The sequence below is a fragment of the Neolamprologus multifasciatus genome, chromosome 22 (genome assembly GCF_963576455.1).
Source record: "Neolamprologus multifasciatus chromosome 22, fNeoMul1.2, whole genome shotgun sequence".
Classification (NCBI taxonomy): Eukaryota; Metazoa; Chordata; class Actinopteri; order Cichliformes; family Cichlidae; genus Neolamprologus; species Neolamprologus multifasciatus.
In genome coordinates, this window is record NC_140459.1 from 11,928,219 (window position 1) to 11,952,674 (window position 24,456).

At 40.4% G+C, this 24,456-nt stretch overlaps 1 protein-coding gene across 3 annotated transcripts in view; it reads right to left on the bottom strand.

Moving 5' to 3' along the window:
• The window catches only part of med30 (mediator complex subunit 30), a 47,683-nt gene extending 25,042 nt beyond the window's left edge, over positions 1–22,641 (bottom strand). For 2 of the 3 annotated variants that reach the window (XM_085149422.1, XM_085149421.1), the window contains exons 1-4: positions 22,528–22,641; positions 21,694–21,977; positions 19,493–19,651; positions 13,726–13,833 (exon numbers count right to left, since the gene is read on the bottom strand). In XM_085149422.1, the coding sequence (XP_085005548.1) occupies positions 13,726–13,833; positions 19,493–19,651; positions 21,694–21,879 (453 nt within the window). In that variant the 5' untranslated portion in view covers positions 21,880–21,977; positions 22,528–22,641. Of the gene's footprint in view, positions 1–312; positions 13,834–19,492; positions 19,652–21,693; positions 21,978–22,527 lie in introns of all 3 variants that reach the window. The other variant, XR_014872089.1, reaches the window with a different exon arrangement.
• Positions 22,642–24,456: the final 1,815 nt, after the last annotated feature.

Genomic DNA, 24,456 nt, shown 5'->3' on the forward strand with positions numbered 1-24,456 from the left:
AATCTTGGACAGAAGAAACCAACAGACATTTACCAGAATGATGAGAAGAGAAAAGTATGAAGAAGGAGAGAAGCAGCTCAGGATCCACATTATCAGTCTAACATGGTGTTATGCCATGGTTATGCATGGCTGCCAGTGACCAGTGTATATGTGGCTGCTGATAGAAGTGGCAGGATGAAGTAGGCTGGATAACAAACCAATGCAAACTGCAAAAAGCAAGCCAAGAGTTTCTCAAGGCAAATAAATGGGAAATTCTTCAATGACCAAATCGGTCACCTGATCGCAAACCAGTGCAGCATGCTTTTCCACAACCTAACCCTGAATGCAGACAGATTCACAAACGAGGAGCAACTGAAGGCAGTTTGAGTAAAGGTCTAGTACAGCAACTAAGGGGGGGAAACATTTGCTGATGTCCATGAGCTTAAGATTTCCCGCAGTCATTGACTACGAAGGATTTTCATCTAGGTTTATTTCATTAATTTCCAACATCTAAAAATGAGGGACTGTGTATAAAAATGGCTGTAATTCTTAACAGTTCATGCACAATATTAGTAAAACCCCTTGAATTAAAGCTGCACTTTAATCACATGCTAATTAACTTACAATCCCCTGTGGACTAAAAAAATATATCTCTTTGCCACAAACATTATGGAAGGAAGAAGAAGCACCACAGCTATCATATCTCAATGCATCACATTTGCAGTATTCACAGCAAATGTGATGATGGAACCTCTGCATATCACCAGTTTTAACACTGTCCTGGTGGGTTGTTCTATTAAGGGGATTTTAATCCTAAATGACATGTTTGCATAAACTAATATGTCTCTCAGCTTCACTTGATTGGTTTACCAAAAATGACACCTCTAACCAATTTCAGATACAATAACCTAAAATAACCAATGTCAGGCTTCACCACATCCCTCATGTGGCTTACACCACAGAAGATACTGTATGCCAATATGTTTTATCTGGATTTCCATTTCCATTTAGTTTGGTATGATTTAGGGTTGTCCCATTTTTTATTTTTTTATTTATTTATTTCGGGGGTGGGGTGGGGGGGTGGCTATACTAATATTCAGCAGCAAATAATCAAAGTCTTGCTTGTTTAGCAGGGGTGGTGGTTGTAGTGGTGGTGGTGGTAGTGGCGGGGGGGGGGGGGGGGGTTGTCAACAGCTACTCATGTCAAGTTTTTTAACTGCAACAGAATCTCCATGCACACATGACAGATGATGCCAATGCTGCAGTTATTTTGTTTATCCACTGAATGCTGGTGAAAGAGAAACTGCTGGTGTCAGGATGAAACAGCAGGATTTTTGGTATAACTTTTTTTTTTTAACGGAAAAAACTCTGTGGTTACAGCCACAGCATGTACTTAATGTACGGAAATATGCCGTTTTTGTCACTGTTCCTAATTAAAGCCATCCCAAAACTCTGAAGGATTTCCAAATGGTTGCTTTAACAGCTGTTGTGATGAAAACTGGTGAAAACTGACGTTTTAAAGGAAAAACAGGCTGGGCAGAAGACCGGAAGATGCCACAGCAACCCTGCTTAACCCAGCTTAAAGACTTTGAGGGGCTCAGCTACTGTTCACTGGTCTTTCTTTGGCCTTTAACACAATTCAACCTCATATTTTAATCAGAAGTCTTTTAGAAAGAGTTTGGCCTGAATAACAACTTTGTGAGCAGTGTGAGTTTTGACTTTTAACTAGTATAATTCAGAGTTAGGGTAAATGACTCTAATATTAATTAGCTTGACAAATTATGCCCTTATTATCTATCCTGTACACAAATACATGTCAGAGCAGATGTGAAAACAGGACAATTTTAAAGTATACAGATGACCTGTTATTATTATTATCATTATTATTATTATTACTCATCTCTATGACAATGAGACCAGTCCTTGATGATTTTATTATATAGAGTGATGAACCCCATCTTCAATGAAAGGGATTTAAGACAAACGATATGATCACATATACTCATACACAAAGGGTCACATTCAAGAAGGTGTGACATGCTCAGTCATAAAAACATTTTGGAACAATTACTAATTAAAACTGAATGACTCTTCTGTATAATGAAGCTTTCTTATTTTCACATTAACAAAATTATGATGATTTTATTATATCGTGTTTGATTGAGTCTGCTTTATCCCAATTCTTAACGTCATTGTTTGAATATTTATGGTTTCTGTAAAGAATAAAAAGTCAGATTCTTACATAGTTGGGGAGCCAGAGCTGAACCCAGTGTTCCTAAATCACACTTGCACCAATTCGTTGGCACCCTTTCCACAGCGAGTTTCAGTTTCTTCCTTATGGACGAAGGCTCGTGTCCCTTGAGTGCGCAGCAACACTGTGTAAAAGCAGCTTGTTCTAGCAGCAATCACCCAGATGAACATGACACATGATTTATCTCATCATTATGTTGTATTACCCTTGTCTGTTGTTTGTGTGTGTTTTGGAAATGTGCACGAGAGGATGGGTGACTCATCGACTGCAGACCAGATCTACCTACGGGTACAAACAAAGTAATCTCAACCTGAACCTGCCAAGGGGGCTTGGAAAATGGCTAAATTTAGTAACAAAATTACTACCTTAGCAATTTTGGTGAAATGAAGCGTGATGATCACTGCTGTGAGGGAGAGGGATGTTGGCTGGAAAAATAAACTTCCATATTAAAGAAAAAACACACACGAACGAATTTTAGCAAAAAATCCAAACTCCAAATTAAAAAACTGGATATCTACCTAGTGAACAAACATCTGTATAGTCAACTATATGGTTAAAAAGGCAACAAGAAAGTAAACACTCTTGAAATTCTAAGGTTTTACATTTCTTTTCATTAAAATGAGGTGAACACAACTTTCAGTGAGCAACAGCACATAACATATTATACCGTGTCATCATTTATTTAACAAAAACTAACCCCAAAATGCAGAAGGAGTGTGTGAAAAATTAAGTACACTTTTATTGCTCAATTAAGAGGGAACGTAGTTGCCAGCTGCTGCTGTTCAAACACGTTTGATTAATTGATCATCAGCCAGAATGAGCACCTCTATAAAAGTTCAAGTTGTGTCAGTTTGTTGGTCTGGTGCATTCAGGTGTGTGTTAATAGGAGGAAAGACATCAACTGCTACTGCCTATCAATCTGATAAGGGTTATTTGGCCAAACAAATTTAGGGTCAAGATTTGCAAGAGTTGCTAGTCTTCCAGAACATCCCAGCAAATTCATGCCAAGGTCAGACATCTCAGGCTACAGCCCTGAGTTAGCATGTAAGATGTTACAATTCATGCTAGAACAATTATTTTTTTAAAAAGACTGAAAACTTGCTTGCTTGTTTGGAGGAAGCCTCCTGCAAAACTGCATCTGAACAAACCACAAGACCTATGGAATAATGCCCCTTGCGCAGACGAGAGCAAAGCTATGTAATGCACAGCAGAAACTCCTCATACCAACTGTCAAGCATGGTGGTGGAGCGGTGATGATTTGAGCTTGTTTTGCAGCCATAGGACTTGCAATCATTGAGTCCACTATTAACCCCTCTGAATAACAAAGTATTCTAGAATCAAATCTGAGGTCATCTGTCCGACAGCTTAAGTCTGGCTGAAACAGGGTCACGAAACAGAACAATGATCCCAAGCAGAACAGCAACAACAGAATGGCTGGAAGTGAAAAGAATCAAGGAGTTGCAATGATTCAGTCAAATTGCAGACCTCAAACCAACTGAAATGCTGTGGCTGGACCTCAAAGGAGCTGTGCATATGTGCAAATTCTCAAAAACTTCAATAAATTAGTGCAACGCTAGGAAAGAGAGCGAACCCACTGAGAAAATTATCTAGAAAATGATTTTTTTCAAGTCATTGCTGCTAAAGGTGGTTCTTTTTGTTTAATGAATGATGATGTGGAGTAATACTAGAATGGCTCATCGCAGGTTGTATTTACCTAATTTCAGGAACTTATGCAACACCTCAGATTTTACTTTCTTTTAACCATGACTGTGTGTCCTTACAAGAGCTGTGCTAAAATTTTTACTTTCAATTATTTCCTTTTGTATAAAACTAACCACACTTCAACGGCCTCCCTCAGATCACTCCCTTTTGTCGAGCGGTAACCATTATAGTTTCTGCTCTGAGATTAGCTCACTGAGAACAGAGCATGCAAAATAACCCATTCAGAACTCTGTTAGGCCGCCATCCTATCATCCCATGACGATACATTCCGCCATTGTTCATTATTTACAGCAGTGAGTGAATTTAAAGTTTGATAGATGCCATCTTTTCTACAAAGAAAAAAAAATCTTCTTTTGGCATTTCTGTGGGGGAATATGAAGCTAAACCACTGTGACATATCAGTCAGAGAGTCTGCAGCAAGCTTGGACTTATCTTTTCACTTATGCATCAATCTTCCCCCTGTGTCGGCATCCTGCTACAAGAAGGCCTCCTATTTTCAACGCTGCAGCTTAGTTTCATCAGTTTTCTGTTATTCCTTTTGAAGACGCTATCTGAATGGGAGCGGCTTAGCTCTGACAATTCACAGCTGTCTACACATCTATCAATCCATCCTTTTATCCATCTTTTACCTGTTTCTACTTTTCTGTACATCAAGGAGTCCCTGATTCGTTGCTACTGTTGTATACCATTTGATCCATCACAAATGCAATGCAGGAATGCTTTTATGTCTTGCACTTTGCTACATGTTTGCTTTGTTTTGTGTCCCTCCCCCCCTCTCGGTTGTCTTCCTCTGTCTCCCTCTGCTTCACACATCTATCCTCAACATGACAAAATGGCTATCTGTCTGGTGATCCATCTTCAAACACCTTTCCCACCTGAGCGGTCCATTTCATTCTCTTCTTTTCCTCCAGAGAAAGCTTTGCTCCCAGACTTTTCTTTTATTTCTTTATCACAAATCTTTCATCTTTCACTTCTTTATCCTTTTCATAATATCTCACTGCCTGCCATTTAGCCCTCTCTCTCCCATCTCTTCTCTCTCTCTGTTTTTCTTTTATCTCTCTGTGCTTGCTGATATCGCACCCTCCTCCTCCCCCTCTCATCCAGAACTATCCTATCTGGCTGGAGTGAGTGCAGCAGATGTAGCCAGGCTGCAAACATCTGCTTCCCCCTGTCCTGCTGCATCTCTACTCTGCTGATCAGGCTAACTGCTCTAACTCCCCAAAGCTTGGTGTCCTTACTGCTGCCTTAACGCACAGCTGGGCACCCTGGGCAGAATCACAGCTAAACACGATTTTTTCCAAACACATGAGGCATACACCAGAAATCCAAGAGCCAGATTGGAAATGTCTGAAAAGTTCAAGTTTAAAAAACTTCATCATGGTAGAAAACTTCTTCAATAATAGAACTAAAAAAAAATACAATAAAAAACAGAAAGGATCACAAGCAAACAACTGTTATACATCTCAGTACAGACAGAAAGAAAATAACATGAGAGCAAACACAAGTACTGTACTGTGCAAAAGCCTCGAGCCACCTCTCATTTCTTTATATTTTGATAGGAAATGGGAAGCGGGAGTGGAAATGTTCAAACATATGTACAAATTTACATGAAAATAAAGCAGAAAAGGCAAAAAAACAGAGTCTACAGAACCCTCACAAGCTTTAAAGTCAAAAATTTGGTATGACTACCCTTATTGTTGCCTAAGAATCTTATAGGCAAGATTTCTTGTAATTATTTTAAGTATTCTTTAGGAATAGTGCTCCAGGTTTCTTGAAGGACACCCAAAGCTCCTATTTGGATGTTGGCTGCCTTTTATTCTGTTCTATCAAGATGATCTCACACTGCTTCTATAATGTTGAGATTCAAGCTCTAGGGAGGTCAATCCACAACTGGTGGTGTCTGTGTTTTTATCCAGCTATGCTTTTACTGTATTAGCAATGTATCTGGGAAAAATCAAGCTGTTGCTGTCTGTGTTCATAATTCCATCAATGCTGTCAAGATCCCCCAAACCACGACAGAGCCTCCACCATGTTTGACAGATGGCTGTAGACACTCACTGTTAAACCTCTCTCCTGACCATTTTGGAATATCTTGACAATTTGAACCAAACACTTGAAATTTGGATTTGTTGCTCTATAAGACCTGTTGCTTTTGTTCTTTGTCCGCTGACAGAAGGGTGGAGCTGTATTGGACAGCTTGTAATACACTGACATAAACCCTGCATGCCACAGAGCATACAAAACACACAGTCTATGGTTTATAACTTAAATATATTCAGTTGTTGGGTGTTTTTCAGCTTCTGAAGTAGGAAAGTCAAAGCTTAAAAGGTATTATTTCTAACAACTAGTAATGCCATATGGGTGTCTACTTTGCTTGCCGATGACGTGATATACATTCTTGCCAGTGGTTTCGCATTTTTAGTTGATCCACAGGGGACGGTAAAGCTCAGAGATATGCAGCAATGCACCAACACATGCAAGAAAAGGGAAGACTATTAGACTTTAAACAATACAGGTTTCAAGCTTCTATGGAAATCAGGTTTGCAAATATTTCACAAAGCAAACACACACACACAGCAAGTTTGTTATGTTTGAAGGTTACTCACAAGAGTTTGGTAAGAAGCACTTAATGTAAACAAAAGTTTTACTTGTCCACATGAAAACAACAGGAGGCGCCTGCAAAGGAACGATGAATTAAAATCTTAATTATGCCTTAAATAAGCCTACTTATTAAGTCAACAACAAGCCCTAAACTAAAAAAATAAGTATGAAATAACATATCTTTTGTACAGTGTAAAGAGCGTTTTTTTATTTATACTCCATGTTAGGTTTTGTAATGTTGATTGTCATTTATGCTTAGAAATATCTACTTATATATGCTTAGAGTTTTATAATTAGTTTTAGATTGGTAGAGGTGTATAATCGATTGTGTAGTGATAGGATGTGTGATCCTTAATAGTCTGCAAAGGCTTTGTGCGCATTCCAGAGTATTTCTGGCATTCACACCCACACTCTGGGCGCATGGGAGAGGTCGTACCTTCTCTTATTGTTTTATGGTAGGATAAACGTATCTATATCTGTTTGCCTTTTGTTTAGATGAACTGCTGGACTTCCAGATCAGCAGGTTTAGGGAAGTAATTTATGGGGTCATACTCTGACCCCCCCCACACACACACACACAGGCAAGGTACTCTTTGTGTGTATGTAGATGTCATATGTTAATGAACCTATGCATATTCATGTAACCTCAATAAAATAGCAGTGTTACGGGGGAGCGGACGAGAGCAACTGGGGTCAAGCGAAGGAACGGCATTTGTCCAAGAAACATGAAGAACTTTGCCTACTCGTGTATTGCTTTGCTGTGTAATTACATTGTCTTCAACGTTCCAGCGAATAGGTTCAAGCTACAAACCTATCACTCCATAATAACGTCTTGCTAGTGTTGAGGATTGCAGAATGTGAAAAAAGCTTTCCCAGAGCGCATTAGGACAGCTTGTCTTCCCAATCTGTATATACTCGGATCACTTGACAGAAATCGATTTGCATGCTAATGCTTTGCATAAGAGGAAGGTCACGTCACAAATAAGGCTATCACTTCGATACAAAGGTGTCTAAACTTTATTCACTTTCAGCTCTTGTGTTTAATGTGAGAGAAACACACAGATCCGATACTTTTTTCCCTTTCTTTTTTTGCATTGCTCCAGAATTGTAAGGATTGGATTAAGCACTTGCTCCAGCAGGCTTCTAATGTTCTTCTTGTGGGTGTGGCAGCTTTGTGTGCAAAGGTGAAAAGACTGAGTGCAGTCGAGTAGAAGGCTCGCTGCAATGTTTCACTGTAGTGTTAACATTTAAAAAGCAGCCAGGGGAGCTCTGCTCATCTCTTCTGTAGACACTTCTGACCTTGGACCATTATCATTGCAGCAAACGCAGACAGAGTGGCATGTTCAATCTGTACAGAGCCAGTACAATGCACATACAAAGAGAAGAAACAGAGAAGAGCAGGGCGTCAAGACAGCACACACACACACTGGAAACATGAGTAAAGCAAACTCAATCTCTTCTCACTGAAGAAAGAACTAAGAGCTCTTTGTCTCACTCAGAACACACACACACACACACACACACACACTCTGTATATACAAACAAAGCAAATCCCCTACTGACGAGGGGAAATAAAAAGTCATCCTAAATAACGCACAGTGTGCTTTACCTAAATCTATGCCATACTCCACTGTTAATAACCACTATGCTCACTTGAGATATGGGAGATATTCTGTGTGGCTGCTGCCTGCGTACTCGAACTCCCTGGTATAGGTTTCATCGACCCAGGGCGGATATTTGCATGTAGTGCTTTGCTGTCGTCATGATGGGCCTGCTTCCCAGGTAGAGATTAAACCTAATCCAGGACTCAAAATAATCTATTATGACAAATGTCAAAACATCACAGAGCAGGGTTTGTCAGTGTTTAGAGAACCTACTTCATATCGCATCGCCCAGTTCAGACAAACGCCATGTAAAAGCACCTATTCCTTTCAAACCAACAACCCATTTACCCTCGTCAACCTTAATAATACTGACGTGGTTTTTCTCGCCCTGCCCCTTTTGTTTCGTTTTGCAGCACAAGTAGTGATTCAACTGTTTGGTAATTTCCTAACCTTGAATTTCACTTCATGGATCTAGGTGGTATTTTGGTACTAAGTACAGACCACATGGAAGGAGAAGAAGTGCAAAAACGTGGGAGGTCCATTCAAGTAAGGCTTTGTTGGAATTCTAGTAAAAACACCGGCTTCTGTCATAACATTACAGACAAAACTCGAACTGAAAATGAAGCTCCAGATCCAAAGATCGCAAAGCAGTTCAACATGGCACAGATGCCACGGCAACTTGATCTGTGGTTGTAAGCACTGATTCTATCCTCCCCGCCGGGGCGATCGTGTCTCAAGAGTTGGCAGTTCGTCTTGTAACCGGAAGGTTGCCGGTTCGAGCCCCGGTTCAGTCTTGGTCGTTGTGTCCTTGGGCAAGACACTTCACCTACCGCCTACTGGTGATGGCCAGAGGGGCTGATAGCGCAATATGGCAGCCTCGCTTCTGTCAGTCTGCCCCAGGCAGCTGTGGCTACAACTGTACCTGCCTCCACCAGTGTGTGAATGTGAGAGTGAATGAATAGTGGCATTGTAAAGCGCTTTGAGGGCCCCGAAAAGGGCTATATAAATGCAATCCATTATTATTATTTATTTATTTATTTAACTGAATCAATGATTAATGGTGTTACGTTTTCCTAAAAAGATCCAGGGGACGTGGGAGAGTAAAAAAAACATGTCAGAGTTGAAAAAGGAGACACAAGGTTTACACTGAAAGAAACGGACAAGCCGCTACCACCTTTGAAAGAAAAGAATCATACCAAAACTCAAGTAAGAGGTACACTGTCCACACACCAATTTGGGTATTAATTCATGAACCAATTGGTGAGATCTCATCTCACTTTCTGTTTGACGTCTTAAAAACCAGATTCAATTGGCAATGACGGACTCTCTCTTTCTGTATAAATTTTGTGATGTTTCCTGGACCTGTGGAACTGAAAAACAAAACTATTTGGAAGTGTTAAAAAGCTGCAGTTCTTCATGCAGCCACTAGACGCTAGCTCCAAAAGGGAGTCAATCCCCTTAGACTACCATGTTAACATGCCCAACTTTACAGGGGAAACAAGCATGTTTAGAACCTGTTACCAAAAGTGTTTTGGCCTCTATGTATAGTTTTCACCAATAAAAACTCTGAGTAGGATGAAGTTATTTGTTGTTATTTGTCTGTAGTTGTTTAGCCAGTTCTTTGTCAGCTGAGATGGGAGGGTCACATGTCTAAAAAGCTGACAATAAGTAATTGTAACAATATCGGGAATAAGTCCTGATTTGAGTTCAGGAGATGACGTTTGAGGCAGGGAGGAAGAGATTGAGATTATTTTCATGTTAAATGGTTATATATAGTTTAAAGGTCACAAATGGGACTTATATAAGGCATACTACATATGTGGCCTGTTTCTAGCCACATACACAAAACACGACAGGGGGGCAAGATAGCGGTTTCCACAAACCAGCAACCCCTTCACAAGAATTTTTAATGGATTCACTCTTTATTTTTTCGCTTTACGTTTATGACAATGTATTAATTTGTTGGAAGGCATGATTACACACTAATCAAGGCACATTTATAAGTTCACCATTCTTTTTCTTTTAAATAAACTGACTGGAAGTTCATTAACCACCACAGCCTCCAGCTTCATCCTCCTCTTTTACATGCTGATCTACATACACCAAAATAGCAAGTGCACCTGGAGACGCCCACACAGTCCACTCTGACATCTCGCTGTGCTTGTGCAATTAAAATATGGAGTTACAAATCCTTAAGACTAAAATCACACCCTGTTTTTATACTAGCCTAAATTTTCTGAAGTAGCTACAGAGATTTCACTCATAGCGATGGGGTCTATTTTCCCACACTGAATGAAGTATCATCACTTTAAATCTTTGATAAAGTGGGTCCAACATTTCCTGCTATTGCTTCAGAAAAAAAATGTATTCGAAACACACCATTATGAACCTGTCACAGAAATTTTAGTGCATCTATCCACAAGGTCAAAACCAATCTATACATTTGTCTGCAAAATGTGACATGAGTGTAATACTTCTTGGCATTTTTGACAGTGCAATTGCTGTTACCAAAGAAACCACAGGCCTTACTAAATCAATCAGGATGGGTCTTTACTTTAAGAATAAGATGACACTAAAAAGCCTTTTCCCTCTCAAAGCTTCATCCACAACATTTCCTATTGTGCAATTTGTTTAATTAACATATAAGGGCCCACATTTCCATGTAACTGACTTCTCATATTCAACTCGTTTGTTTGTGTCGTGACTTGGGATCTAATCTACCTTCAACATTTCAGTCCTGACTGACGCTGGCATGTCAGTCCGAAGAAAAGCTGCACTGCACTTCAGATTGCTAGAAAATAGCCGCTCTACCACAGCTGAGCAAAAAGTTATCTGACACTGAATAAATTTAAAAAAAGCTCTTAGGTGTGTTTGATGTCTGACAATTGAAACCAAACGTGAACATCTTACACAAGATATGGGGAAAAAAAATCAAGTCATCTCTTCTTTCTTCTTGTTAATATTTAAAACACCTCCAGCTACTATTTTTCCCCACACAGCTCTTTGTAGTTGAGGGTCAGCTCAGCTCAGTCTGTTACTGCGATCTAAAATGTATTTATATACTACAGAGGTGTCTAAAAAGCTGATAAGCATTTTCGCTGCTTTTTGATTTATTACCGCCATTATTTTTAATTATTTTTCATATGTTGCAAACACTTTAGCAATGTCAGTGTTCATGACCGTAGATGAACACTGAGACCAAAACACAACAAATCCAAATATCACCACTATGACTGGATGTGCAGAACTTTGCTAATGAATCCCTAAGCTGGAGCAGAGGCCAAGATCCCTCCACAGATGGAACAACCTGTTTATGTTACTTTGGTCACAAACCGTTTGGCTAGGATGATCACATAAAATGGCTTTTTTTGGCTTACATTACCAAATGTTAACATAGCTGCTAACACAGACAAACTTCTACCCACCCAACATAGCAGCTAGTGTCCAACCTTACTTTGCTTCCTTGCTAACGCTGTCAGTAGCAAAATACAAATTAAATTGTCTCTGGAGTTTGTGTTGCAGTCAGTGATGCACTGAGAACAAGTAGCCATTAGTGAAATCTATTGCTAAGCTAACATTAGCTAGTGTTACTCACTGCTTTGCACTGTGGGGGAGCAGCAAAGAGTGACTGAGGCACAGCCAAGTAGCAAACTCTGGGGTTTAAGAAGCAGCAAGTGCAGAAAACTGCAGCTCCCAGTGCAGCTGCTTGAGGCTGCCTTGAAAAGCAGTCAATGCCCCATAGACTCCCATGTTAAAATGTCAAACTGCACAGGATTAAAAAGTATATGTACAGCTTAGCACAAAAAAGCCCAAAACATTTTGGCCTCTATGGATAGTTTCCTCCTCCATAAAAACAGTACAGGGGGCAGATTTTTATTATAACTCATCCATCTGAGGAATAAGGCTTAAAGTTATAGCGTATGGCTGATAAGGCCAAACAGGAAGCTGTAGCTGACAGCTGCTTTTCAGATCTCACCTTTGCTAATTTCATACACTCATTTGGATGTTTTCACCGCCTTTGATGTATGAGCATTTTTAATGGATTTTACAAGAAAATAGTGCAGTTTGCTGTGCGGTGGGGATTTCTGGCTCAAATAAACTAAATTAATCAGCATAGCGAGGTTTTAAAATGATAGTCCAGTAACCAGTGGGTGTAGTCGCAGTGTTTACATCCATCTTTGAGGTACAGTCTATGGGTAAGGCACACGGTAGCATGTCTTTTAACATACAGGTGAGTTCACAGGAAGTTGCAACTCAGCCAAGGTCTCATTTAAATAAGTTACATTATAATCAACTCCCAGATTGGCAAAAATTACATGGAAAATGCAATTAAACAGAACTACATTGTCAGCAAAACTCAGGGATGCCCCCTGGAAGACATCATGTGTTATTCAATATCCCTGCCACTGGCAACAAAGACAACAAACTTATTATTAATATGATGATTATATAAGGATCACATGCCTGTTGGTCTATATCAGCACTCCAATGTTCCACAAATACTCCCAAAAGTCCCTGTATTTCCTTGGAAAGCTGAGGTTGGAATTACATCCGCCTCTTCATTTAATATGGTAAGAATCAGTCAGCCAGTCCAGGTGCTGCACTCAAACTAATATTAAACACTTTTATACAGACAGACAAACATCGAACACGACTCTCAGACACCCGAGGTGCAACACGACTACAAAGCCTTTTCAAAAATTTAGGAATTAAGTTAAACAACTTCAAATTAATTTTTAAAAACCCAAAAATAATAATAACAATAATAATTACTACAATAAAATCTGTATACCACACTGTGCTGGATTAAATGTGGAGGTGATGCTTGAGTGGTGCGCATTAAAACAGAATCAGCTGCACAACATATCAAATTGAGTTCATTTTGAATCAGTCACAACATAATATCTGCTCGGTTCAATAAGATCAACAGTAAACCTCATATGAGATGAGTCTCCTTCATTTTAACCGTACGCTCCTCCTGCACAGTTGGAAAAATATCATTAGGTTCAAATATTGGGTCTTCAAACTGCTCCTCAAGTTCCCCGACTGACCAGGAGATTCAGGTTTTGATAAAAAATTAAACTAAAAAAAAAAGATAGCTGAAGATGAATCTAGTCCCCAGGAAAATGTATTTGTGGTTAATAGGATTTCCCAGTGGTATCATGACCTCCTTTAAACACACAACCACTATCATCAGACAAAGTTTATCAAGTGTGGCCTCTTAATTTTTCGTTTTTGCACAAACCTTCTGTACAACCTGGATGGTTGCAATTCAAATAAGAGCAAACCTGCAATTAAAAATTCGGGTTAATGATGTTGAGTAAAATTATTCATCTGGAATAAATTGCACGCCTAATTATCATTTCTTGTCTGTAGGATGATCCTGAAACATCACTGAAATAACACCATGTTTATAGCTGAAATAAAAAGAGACTGAGATATCACTGTGAGCCTTTTCAAACCTTTCCCATTTTTCCTCTAATAAGCTTCTCCTCCTCGTGTTGTTACAGGCTGGAAATCAAACCTGTAAGCCTGTCAGTGTTGTGCTGTTCATCCAGAACACCATACCTTGTTGACCTCCAGGATTTCTCTCCTTTCCTCACTAGCAGAGCGGCTCTGGCCACCTGATCGGTCTTCATGTTTGGAGCCGTCATCTTCCACAAAGGGTATCAGTTGCTGGAAGGGACAGCAAACAAAAAAATGTGGCTGTATTACTTACTGTAAGCAAGACAAGCGTAAGAGGATCGCTCCCAAAATGCTGACTTATTCAGATAACTGGATCGTGTTCCCCTGCTTGGAGTCGCACAGTAAGATCCATATCATAGTTTTTTCAGTAAAATCTGTTTAAAGATTCACCTCCTGATGCAATTATTCTCTTTCCTACTTCTATTTTTTCCCCCAATCTAACGTCTAAGGTCCAAATAAATTAAAAGCATTGTGCTGCCTAGTCACATCTTTCCTATACGCCCACTGAGCGCAGTTATAGGCCACATTTACATGTGTATGGGAGATCTCAACTAAGCTATAATAACATATCTCTATGCCTTCTCGCACGATTGTTCCCACGAAGTGGTGAAAATGGGGATTGTGTGTAAGCTCTCGAACACTCTCTTCGACGTGGAAAGACAGGGACAGGAAAAGAGTGAGAGGGAAAAGCGAGTGGGAGATTAATTCATTTTTAAACGCTCTGTGTGCTTGACCTTGTCTGCTTGACACTAGAGTGAGGCTGATGTGCAAGAGCCTTCAGGCGAGGCAGCGTTCCCGAGAGCCGACAGGGTCACTGCCTGCTGCTTTGCATCGCACTGCCCCCTAGTGGCCACCTCGGTGTGGGTAGGGGAGCAGGAGGCTTGCTGCAGTCACACATCAAGTAATCTATGAATGTCTTGAGAACACACTGTTCCTCATAACACACAGACAGCAAGGATATAAAAGACCTGCACTGACAATGTGTGATTGATGTTATGCTATCTTTGCGGAGCGACTGCACAAAATTGAATTTTGTCAACAACAAAATAATAGACTATAAAGCACACGCAGTGAAAATGGAGTCAAACCTGAGTTTCATATTCTCAAAAGACAGCAACAGTTTTATATAGCATGACATTTTATGGGTTTTAATAAAGGCTGTGGACGACTCTGCTATGGTTTGTAATACTGGAAGCAAGAAGTTCCTGTTATAAAAAAAACATCTAGAAAAACATTGTTTTCCTTTCCAAAACAATACTGCCATACCAGACAAGATCACAAACATAGATTAGGTAGGACAGTCTCCAAGCAACATTAGCTAATAAAAAAAATATCCCATATGGTGGAATAGCAAACCTTCCTCCAATAATGACTTGGCAACGCAGTAAATTATGACTGACTACAGATTTTGGCCCGTGTTGTGCAGCTGGAGCAGAGGCCCTGCAGACAGTCGACGGCTGATTTAAGTAACCTGATTCATCTGGAAGCAATGACTGACTAGTGTATGAGTAGAGTTGGAGCCAGACAATATCAAGACTAGCACAAAGGAAGTTATAAAAAAATAAAATAAAATAAAATACAGACAGAGAGAGGAGACTAATAGAGTAGGATAGCACTGAAGAGGGCAAGAGTCGTGGGAAAAGAGCCAGAGAGAGGTGAGAACAGAAAATGGGCACAGGAAAAAGAAAGGCAGACAAAGAAGAAAATAAAGAATGACAAAAAGACATAAAGGTCTGGAAAAAGTTTCTTTACTCCTGTCAGTTTCCAGGCTTAGCTCTGCGCCAAACTGTAAACTCTGACTCTTGGAGGGAGAAAAGACAGCAAGGACATGTGCAGGATATTATACCAGACAAACTATGAGCTCGCCTTCAACTTTGAGCAGGAAAAGATGAAAGTTTTTTCATTAGATAATTTGAGACCGAAGCCAACGACATATCACATTTTAAAGGTGGTGGGCTCAGTTTGGCAGCCCGCGGGGGGAAAATGAAATGTGCTGAGTAGGTTGGGAGAGATGGATGGAGAGTGTATTTTGTGTGTGTGTGTGTGTGCGTGTAGCTATGCAGCACGTGCACGTCAAAGTGTGAGTCATAACCCCTGCCTCTTCCACAGAAAGATGGATGTGGTTTCCTGGCTGACAGAGAAGAATGGCCTAATGAAGTTCTCCAGGTTGCCTCAGTGAGACAAAAAGAAAAGGGTAAAAAAAGACTGGGAAAAAAACAGCAGGGTGAATGTGTAAGAGGAGAGGGAAATGAAATGGCATGGCTGTTCACTACAGGAAATGACAAGAGGAGAGCAAGACTTGGGACAACAGGGAAAGAACAACATGGGAAAAGTAGAAAAAGACAGAGAGACAAAGCCAACGAGGACAAACAGACCGGCCCGAGAGAAAGAAGGAAATGAGCAGAGATCCAATATCTAGCAGATATCAGAGAAAAGAAGATGAAAGTGGTAGAAAATGTGGGGAGGAGGAAGAAAAATGCATCTAAAAAGGAAGAAAGCAGATTAAAGTCTGAGAAGGGGCAAGCAAAAAGCTGCAACGAACGACAAGTGGAAAGAAAAAGGGGGGAAAGCGCTGACGTGTGCAGTTGGTCCAGCTGTTCATTAAACGGGTCTGCTGCTAATTAGGCTGAGATGAGGTCACGCTGCCCGAGTCATTGATTCCACTTCCTGTTTCAGGCAGCCAATAGTGAGCGGCTGTCAGGCAGCCACCTGAATTCTCTAGGATGATAAATGGCATGCATGCTTGGGCCAAAATCAACAACCCCTCAGCCCCAGACAAACATGGTGAGAGGAGCTATTGGCTGGTCAGCACCGGACTGGGTCTCAGCCTCGGGGGGGAATGAATAAACATTTAAATAAGGTGGAATGAGCAGGGGGAGGAAAAAAAATAGCCAGATGGTGTAATGACTCAATGAAGGAACGGCAAAAGGAAAATGTCAAAGAAAGCCCGTCACCGGCTTTGATTTAAGGGCACAACTGCGCACGAGAGTCACTTTGAACAGATTATTCGAAATGCCTCTCGCTGACTGTACTCCTCAATGCAGAAAACGTACGTGGTGGCAGCCATCACAAATTTGTTCCAATTTAAGACTGGTCTCCTCCCACATCCTCCTTTATCCTCAGTAGGAGTCTGGTGAGAAAGATTAGCTTCGAGCCAATCTGTAGAAATTGGGAAGGGACTGCCGCAGTCATAAATCCAATCAAACAGTAGTGGATAGCCGTGCCGAAGCCCCGCATGGTGCCTCACAGAGTGCACCCCCAGCGAGCCAGTGCGCGTGGAATTGCACATGTGGCGAAAACATGCTATTGTGCCAAGTTACACTGCACCACTTGCATTTTTATGTTGTACATTTGTGTTTGTGTCGGGGGGGGGGGGGGGGGGGGGCGGGTACAATTGTGCAATCATTCTGTGAAGGCAGGCAGGGAAGGAGCGGGGCTAAGAGGCAAAGTGGTGTTGTTGCTCCTGAAGGTGGATGGTGACTGTAACCAGCAGTAAAGAGGCTCTGGAGACTCACCTGGAACGACCAATGAATCTGCTGCAGGCAGAGAAAAGACAGACCTAGAGGGAGTAGGTGAGATAAGAGTTCCCCAGGGTAAATATGTGTGTGTTTGTGTGAGCAGCTTTGTGAGAGGGTGTGTGTGTGCATGAGCAAGGGGATATGGAAGTTACAATGGCCTACTTCCTTTAAACCAACAGCTTCCTAATTTAGCAGACAGCTTTTACGAAAAGCCGGACTATGTGAGGCGACGGCTGAAAGCACAAAAAAAAATCCTGACAAGCACATAAAGCATTTGTTGACGTTCACATCTAAAAAGATCAATCAGTCAACTTAAAATGTAGTATCAGCACTTCCGCGCTTATCATGTAAAACCTAAATGCAGTTGCAGGTGTGCTTTATATAATAAAAGCATGACCTGATTTGAGGTAAGACAGCATCTTAAAAGTAATAACAAATGGACAAAATATGTAAAATACAAAGTATAATACAATGTGTTTTATCAGGTAACAACTATATTAAGCTGGGAGTAATGTGTATTTCATTTAATCTCCTTTCAGCATGTAATACTTAACCAAATCCAAAGCAGAATGTTTGTAACATGATCCGGGCCTGGTTACCCACTATAGGGAGAATTTTATTTGTTTGTTTCATTAATCTTTTGTGAAGAGGGGGAGAGTATGTTATTCATGAGTGAATGGAAGACGGAGTGAGAGGTGGACCAGCAGATTGGTATGGTTTGAGCAGAAATATAGGTATTGTACTGGACTGCCGTGGTTAAGAGAGAGCTGAACTTTACAAGTCAACCTACAAATCCAACCTTTCCCTATAATTATGAGTTCTGGGTAATGACCAAAAGAGTAAGGCCACGAATACAAGAGGCCAAAATGAGTTTTCTTTATAGGTTGGCCGGGCTCAGCCTTTAAGGTGGGGAGAGGAGTTATTTCTAAGGCTGAGCATGGCTGGGTGGACTCTGGACTCCGGACAGTATGTCAGCAACACACAAAATCCACGATCAACATGTCTCACTACTGCAAATACTTTATTTACTTTTGGTGAGGGTGGTGCCTGTATAGAGCCTGCAGGAAGCCGGACACATTACACTCGCTCACTCAGGGTGAATTAATCAGATCATAGCCTGATATCACATATCACACAGACTTTGTAATATGGAGCTAATGACTTAAAAACTATTTATTGTCCAACTGAGTCTGACATTTATGTCCTCACACACATCCATGCTGGTAATGCATTGGAAAGTTCAGTGCAGCAGTACATGTGTGTAATCAGACAGAGCTCTTCAGCTAACTTTACCTTAACTTTACCCGAGTGCACTGACATGCATCAACCCATGATTAAATCTCAGTGTTCCCAGGTGCACGCCAATCTTTTGTATACTTAAATCAACTTGCACCAATATCATCACCTCTCCTCCACATCACAGCCAACAAACCCCAACTGCTTCTTTTGTCTGCGTTATGCAACCAGTGCGTGCCGCCACTGTAGGCGTGCGTCATATTGCTTCACTCTCTGCAACAGGACCGGTGTGTGCAGCAAATACGGATCAAAGAAACGTTAGAAGCCCTTCTGGAAAGTTCAAAGTTTTCCACTTTTTATGTGTCAGGCTCATCTTACGATTAATTTTCCCTCCTCGTCAATCCTTTTATGATTTATAAGTGCACTTTGTTGTGCACCTAACCAACCAGCCAATGTAAGAACCTGCTAACTGTTCCCACCTCACACTTAAAGGACTGAAGGCGGCTGAGCGTTAGCTGTTAGAGCTCCTCTGTTATGTAACGAACTGCTGCCATTTCCTTTTAGACCTCTTTTAAAGATTTAAATATATCGGCAGGCTTCCTTATAAATTTTTACTTTTCTTTTAAACCTTTAAGGCTTTTTTATTTTATTGTTAACTACTGAGTTGCACTGTATTTTCATTCTTGATGCCGCATTTTGATGACTCTGTTTTATATTAATACACCAACTGTTCAATCATTTGGAGCTTACATTTATGCTTTTCTAATATTCTTTAATTTTTTTGCCCCGTTTGTATGACTGTATTTTGACACATTCTTCATTATTACATGTTTCTTCTGAAATATTTTGTATTGCTGAATGTTGCAAAAACATTTCATTAATAAACTTCACAACTTTATTTTTAATAACTATGGAAAGTGCACCGCTGGTGGTATAATATAACTAATATAACAGTGTGTATATATATATATATGACAGAAAGCACAGCGGGTTTCCTTTAGGGATGGAAGGAAGTTTCACAAATTTGACTATTTTACCAACTTTTAACAGAAATTCAATAACGTCAGTAAGAGAAAGCTGTCATTAGCATATTTCTTAGCGTTCTCATGTCTCACCTCTGGAGGTATGGGGTCGAGGCCGGCACAGTTTTCGTTGCATTTATCGTAGACGAGGCGCAGCTTGCGGAAGAGCACAGAAAGCGTTCGTAGATGCTCCTGGAGTTTCCCCAGCCTGTCCTGGTGGGTGTTGGGGTGGTAAGTGACTCCATTAGGCAGCTAAGAAGAACCAAAGGGGAAACTCTGTGTTAAATAAAGTACTAGAATTTTCTTAGTGCTAATAAAAAAGCAAAACTTATTGATCCTCACTGACTGCCAAAGCATCACGAAGCCTCTGTTGTTCCCCAGCTGATAAGAAAGCATTAGAAAATCCTCGGATAAAAAAGTGATAGTGTTCTTTCTACTTAAGAACGGGAGCCATCAGTCTGAAAAGATACTTTAAAATGTGTTTAACACATTTGTGATCCTGCAACAATATGGCATGTGGTTTTAATAATCACAATTTAAAGCACCAAATATAAACTGCGCAGCATCAAAAGATAAACAGCTTCAGCTCAAGCTCTTTGAATGTTTTTTTTTTTCCCCACTCACTCCCATACTGAGGCTGCAAAACTGGCTTTCAACAACAATGGGTGTTAAAGAGCAGCATGACATGTTTTTTATTGAGAGGATCGACAAGCCTCTGGAGCAGCACTGTCTGATTATAAACATCCTGCATAGCATGAAACAAGCCTGCCTTGAGGGCAAGCAAAGCGAAGAGAGACACACAGAGAAGCAGAAGGGAGACAGACAGAGAGAGACGGAAGGAGTGGAGGGAGGAGAAGACACATGAGGAATTTTTACAAGTATAAAGGCGGCCTGTGATCTAAAAAAAACAAGTCACAACAATGCTGTTTGTGCATTCTGCAGCTGAGGTCGCGCTCGCTCGGCCCATCTCGCTGGCTGTGATCTTAACAAGGTGCGGGAGCGGCGTCTCGGAGGAGCAGGCAGACATCCACGATAAACTCATTCCAGTTGCATCTTTAAGATGAGGTCAAAGCTGAACTACATGTGAACTGCAGACCAAGCTAATGCACAAATAAATGATCTCAAGGAATAATAACAAGCATCCGCTGGCACTTAAATGCAGTAAAGACTGATGCACTGTTTGGAAATAAAAGAAAACATTTGGAAGGAAAGTGCACTAACACATTTGACATAAAAGCAATACGTTCAGCTCAATGATATATGTAGGATGAGTTCATGAGTCTTATCTACGAGCTCTCCTTCTTTGTTATGACAACATAAACAAAGCCCTGCAAACACAGGAGGAAATCACACAAAGGCAACATCCTTGCTTAGCCAGTGTTGGATTTATCGCAAACACTTTGACAATGGTTGTCATATCACATTGCTGCATGGAAAAATGCACTTTTGGTCATAAATTCCTGACAGTAAGCTGAACTTTGAGCAATTAAATTAACCAAAAGAAACTTCCTATCTCAAGAAAGACGAACAAGATCTGCTTGCAGTTCTCAGTTTTTGCGTGGCAGGCCCCCACATGCCTCATTTTTATCATTAACAACTGAAAATTGGGAAGTAAAGGTGATTGGAATCGCATCAGCAAACTCTTGTTTATTTTGTAAAAAAAAAATAAAAAAATTTAAGTGATATTAATTTAACTTCAGTTTTATGCTGTGGTTCCTGTCCCCAGATTTAAGAGCCACTGCCTTATGCTAATATGTATTTTCCCTGCCTTAATGATTGAAGGCATAAAAAAGCGCGTGTACTTTTCCTGCTCCTAGTTGTCAAAATGTAATTTCTGAAAAAGGCATATTTGGAGCCTAGACACTGATTAAAAGTTTCCTTACATCTTTGTACTTTCTGCCAAATTCTTTCAGAATACAATCTACATGCCATATTATTTTAATGAACCTTAAACTGCCTCTGCAGGCTTCTCAAATCAAGTGATTTTGGCCTTTTAACTGCACTGCGCTTCTTGGTGGCTGTGGTCGTCTCCCATTTACCATCAAGACTGCAGGCATCCTGTTGTTTTTAAATCCTGCATCAAAATGTGTTGATAAAGAACTGCCTTCCTGACTGGCATTTGCTTTGTTGTTAGAATAATAGTCATCATGTTATGTTAGTATCTCTTTTTTTTCCCCCTCACATCTTTTGGCTGGTCTGTTTTCATGACAGCGTGTCCAAACCTTTAATTTTACTCATCTTGTGTCATACTTAAGAGTCTCACATTGGTTCTAGAGCTACAAACGTGACCATACCTGCATGTTTCTGAGGAGCTGGAAGATCTCCATGGTCCTGAGGACGATGTCTTGGACCGTCTCCTGACCGATGCGACACAGCGAGGCCGTGTTGACGTCCCGTGCTGCCTGAGCCTGCTGCTGCTGTTGCTGCTGCTGAGGTGGCGGCTGCCCGCCAAAAGGTGACACGAGAGGAGGGGTCGTCATGGAGACTGCAGGTGAAGATGCTGATGGAGAGGATGGATTGCAGGGGGGTTCACGTGTTTCCCTGTCAGGTTATTCCACACCAGGAGACATTTACATGCCTTTAGGGAGCATTTTAAAGGGGATAAAGAGAAGGAAATTTAGAGTAGTTAAACTTGGTCATTGCGCTTGCTTTGTGAATACTCAACAGCATAGAGTTTAGCAATATCAGCTTAGCTTTTAGCTAGGCTAAAGTTTGATAAAAACATATTTTCAGCTATATAAAAACTTCACAAGTGCTAAAAAGTAACAAAAACAACGCGTTAGTCTCTGTGCTAACGCTATAGCCTTTAAAATAAGTTATCTACGCGGGTTTGAATCTATTTAAACGATAACTCACATCAGTACAAGTCTCTCAAATGCCGCCCCGAGCTTTAAAAGACACACCCAGATACATGAAATAGAGTAACGGGTTAATCATCGCTCATGTAAAAGTACAGTGATTGTCACAAAAGCTAAGTAGACAGTCACACCATACGACACTCTCGCTTTCTCTACGTTTATTTTTGTGTTGTTTTTTTTTTATATATATATATATAATTTTTCTACCACATCATGTCACAGAGAGTATTCATGTTTGCTCACCGGCACAATTACAACATGTTAGGTTACCTGTGTGGTGATAATTTATCTCTTTTGTTGACATGTTAAGTCCCTCTGCTCCAGGGATCTCAGCTGCTGCTGCAACTATCGCGAGAAGTCTTAAGTTGACGCCGTTATTTTTGGGTTGTAAATAATGTAATAGAAGCGAAACGTGAAAATGTATATATATATATATATATAATTTTTTTTTTTTTTAAATTTGGTATAACTTTAACGAGAATAAGATGTTATAACTGACATGTACTAATATCAAATATGCCTTTGGACATCTACTGCTTCCCTCTGAGTGCTTCTAAGGCATGAAAACATTACGGTAAAGCAACGCGCACACCAAAATGTGCTTGGGCTACTTGGGGTAAGAGCGACACATACTGGCTCATTTTTTTTATAACAGCATCACTACCACACATCTGAGTTCATCAGCCCCCGGGCCAATTTACGCCACATGATTGCTTCTCATGGGTCATTCTCTTTCCCTTACTCTGTGTTAAATTAAATCCCTCAGTGCATCTACCCATCCATTATTTATAGTCTACTGTACAGTTGTGCTTGGATTGTTTTTTGAGCCATCAGAATTCAAATTAATTTGAAATACAAGAGGTGTCACGAACAGACAGCAAGCTGTACAAGGTTGCTTCCTCAGCATGTGCTGCAGAATTACTGCCCTTACTAGTGACTTACGGACACTAGAAATAAGAGTTTTATTTATTTCTTTTTTAAAAAGAAGGAAAAAAAAGGAAAGGTTTTACCTTTAGGCTTGAATGAGGCTGAAAAAAGTAGATTAGGATGCTATTACTTAATATACACCATTCACTGAAATTTAGGGCCATGGGCTGGATTTCAATTTTCTTTTATCAGTAACACACTTTATGTAATGGTAACCCAGAGTCTTTTTTTCCCACTCTTTTTAGCAGCAACATGCAATACTGATGCGAAAAACACTGAGTTCACTTGACTGCCCACAACTTCTTAATTGCAGACAGAGTGCTGGTTAGCTTGCCAGGATGAATGAGTGTTACTCTCACAATCCCCATCTGCTGTAGTGCCAGACTAACTGAGGCATGCCTTTTGGAAATAAGTTCCTCCATAATCATCCAGCATGTCTTGGTGAGCTTAATTGGAAAGAGGAAGCAGCGATGGTGAGTGGGTGGAGGCAGGTAGCGAGATGAATACGTTTTCCCATATTGCTATGTTGCTGATTAACGATGCAACTTTAGGAGAAGGATGGAAAATGTAAAAGTGTGAGTGAGTGTGCAAAACCCTTGAGTCGGCCCTTACTTCTTTATATTATGCTTCAGAGGAGACAGATTTTTTTTTTTTTTGCTTGTTTTGTTTGTCTTAAAATCACGTCATTTGTTCTTATTTCTTCAGTTGAATCAACAAAAATTCAAAAAGAAGAAGTGGCAGAACCCAGATCTCAACATTATTGAAGCAGTGTGAGATCATCCCACCACAGAACAGAACAAAAGGCAGCCGACATCCAAATATGAGCTTTAAAAATCCTTCAAGAAGCCTGAAGACTGCTTAAAGAAATGACAAGAAAGCTTGCCTAATAGAGTTCAGGCTGTATTGAAGAATATAGCTGGTCACGCCAAATATTGACCTTCAACCTTTCCATGTATGTTTGACTGTGACTGCTGCAGCTCCTTCCCACTTTCCTGGCAAAATACAAAAAACAAGGGTGCCTTGAGACTTTTGCACAGTACTGTATAACGTAAATGTGTCCCAAATCCTAAAGAAGACAGCTGTCTCCAGGCCCTGACCAACCAAGAGCTCATCTGTCCTCACTGTTCGAAGTGAATAGAGAAACAGCTGAATGTATTGATCACATCAAAACGAGCTGATGAAAAACGTATTGATTCCAAAGGGCCCACTCTTGTTGATGTAATCAAACCTCATTGCAACAAAACAAATATAAAAGACCTTCATTCATCATAA